The sequence below is a fragment of the Gavialis gangeticus genome, unplaced genomic scaffold (assembly GCF_001723915.1).
Source record: "Gavialis gangeticus isolate Ggan-Ray unplaced genomic scaffold, GavGan_comp1, whole genome shotgun sequence".
In the NCBI taxonomy this organism is placed as follows: Eukaryota; Metazoa; Chordata; order Crocodylia; family Gavialidae; genus Gavialis; species Gavialis gangeticus.
This window is the reverse complement of record NW_017728992.1, coordinates 135,632,722-135,633,043: the sequence shown is the minus strand read 5'-3', so window position 1 is coordinate 135,633,043 and position 322 is coordinate 135,632,722. Positions and strand designations below refer to the sequence as shown.

The following is a 322-nucleotide window of genomic DNA, read 5'->3' as shown; positions in this document are numbered from 1 at the left end:
CATGCAGCCCACGCAACGAAGCAAACCCCCTTGCACAAGCCATGAAGAAGGCGCAGCTGTCGAGAGAGGGCCCCCCTGCACCTGCCCTCCTCCCTCCAGGGCTTGGGCTGACGCGCTCCTTATACACTGCGCAATACGGTAGGGCGAGGTCTGGCTCCTCGGAAGACAGGGCCCGGTGCAGCTCAAGGCACGCGGGGCTCTGCTCGCCACAGCGCATGCGCGGTGCCCGGGCTGCGGCCCACGTGACCCGGCAGCGCTGCGTCTGTAGCGGTCGGGCCGGCTGCGCAGAGGGGAGGGGGCGGATCCAATATGGCGTCCATGC

At 68.6% G+C, this 322-nt stretch overlaps 1 protein-coding gene across 2 annotated transcripts in view; it reads left to right on the top strand.

Moving 5' to 3' along the window:
- Window positions 1–235: 235 nt before the first annotated feature.
- UBE2W (ubiquitin conjugating enzyme E2 W (putative)) overlaps window positions 236–322 on the top strand; it is a 104,715-nt gene continuing 104,628 nt past the window's right edge. The window contains exon 1 of one of the 2 annotated variants that reach the window (XM_019527810.1): window positions 236–322. In XM_019527810.1, the coding sequence (XP_019383355.1) occupies window positions 310–322 (13 nt within the window). In that variant the 5' untranslated portion in view covers window positions 236–309. The other variant, XM_019527808.1, reaches the window with a different exon arrangement.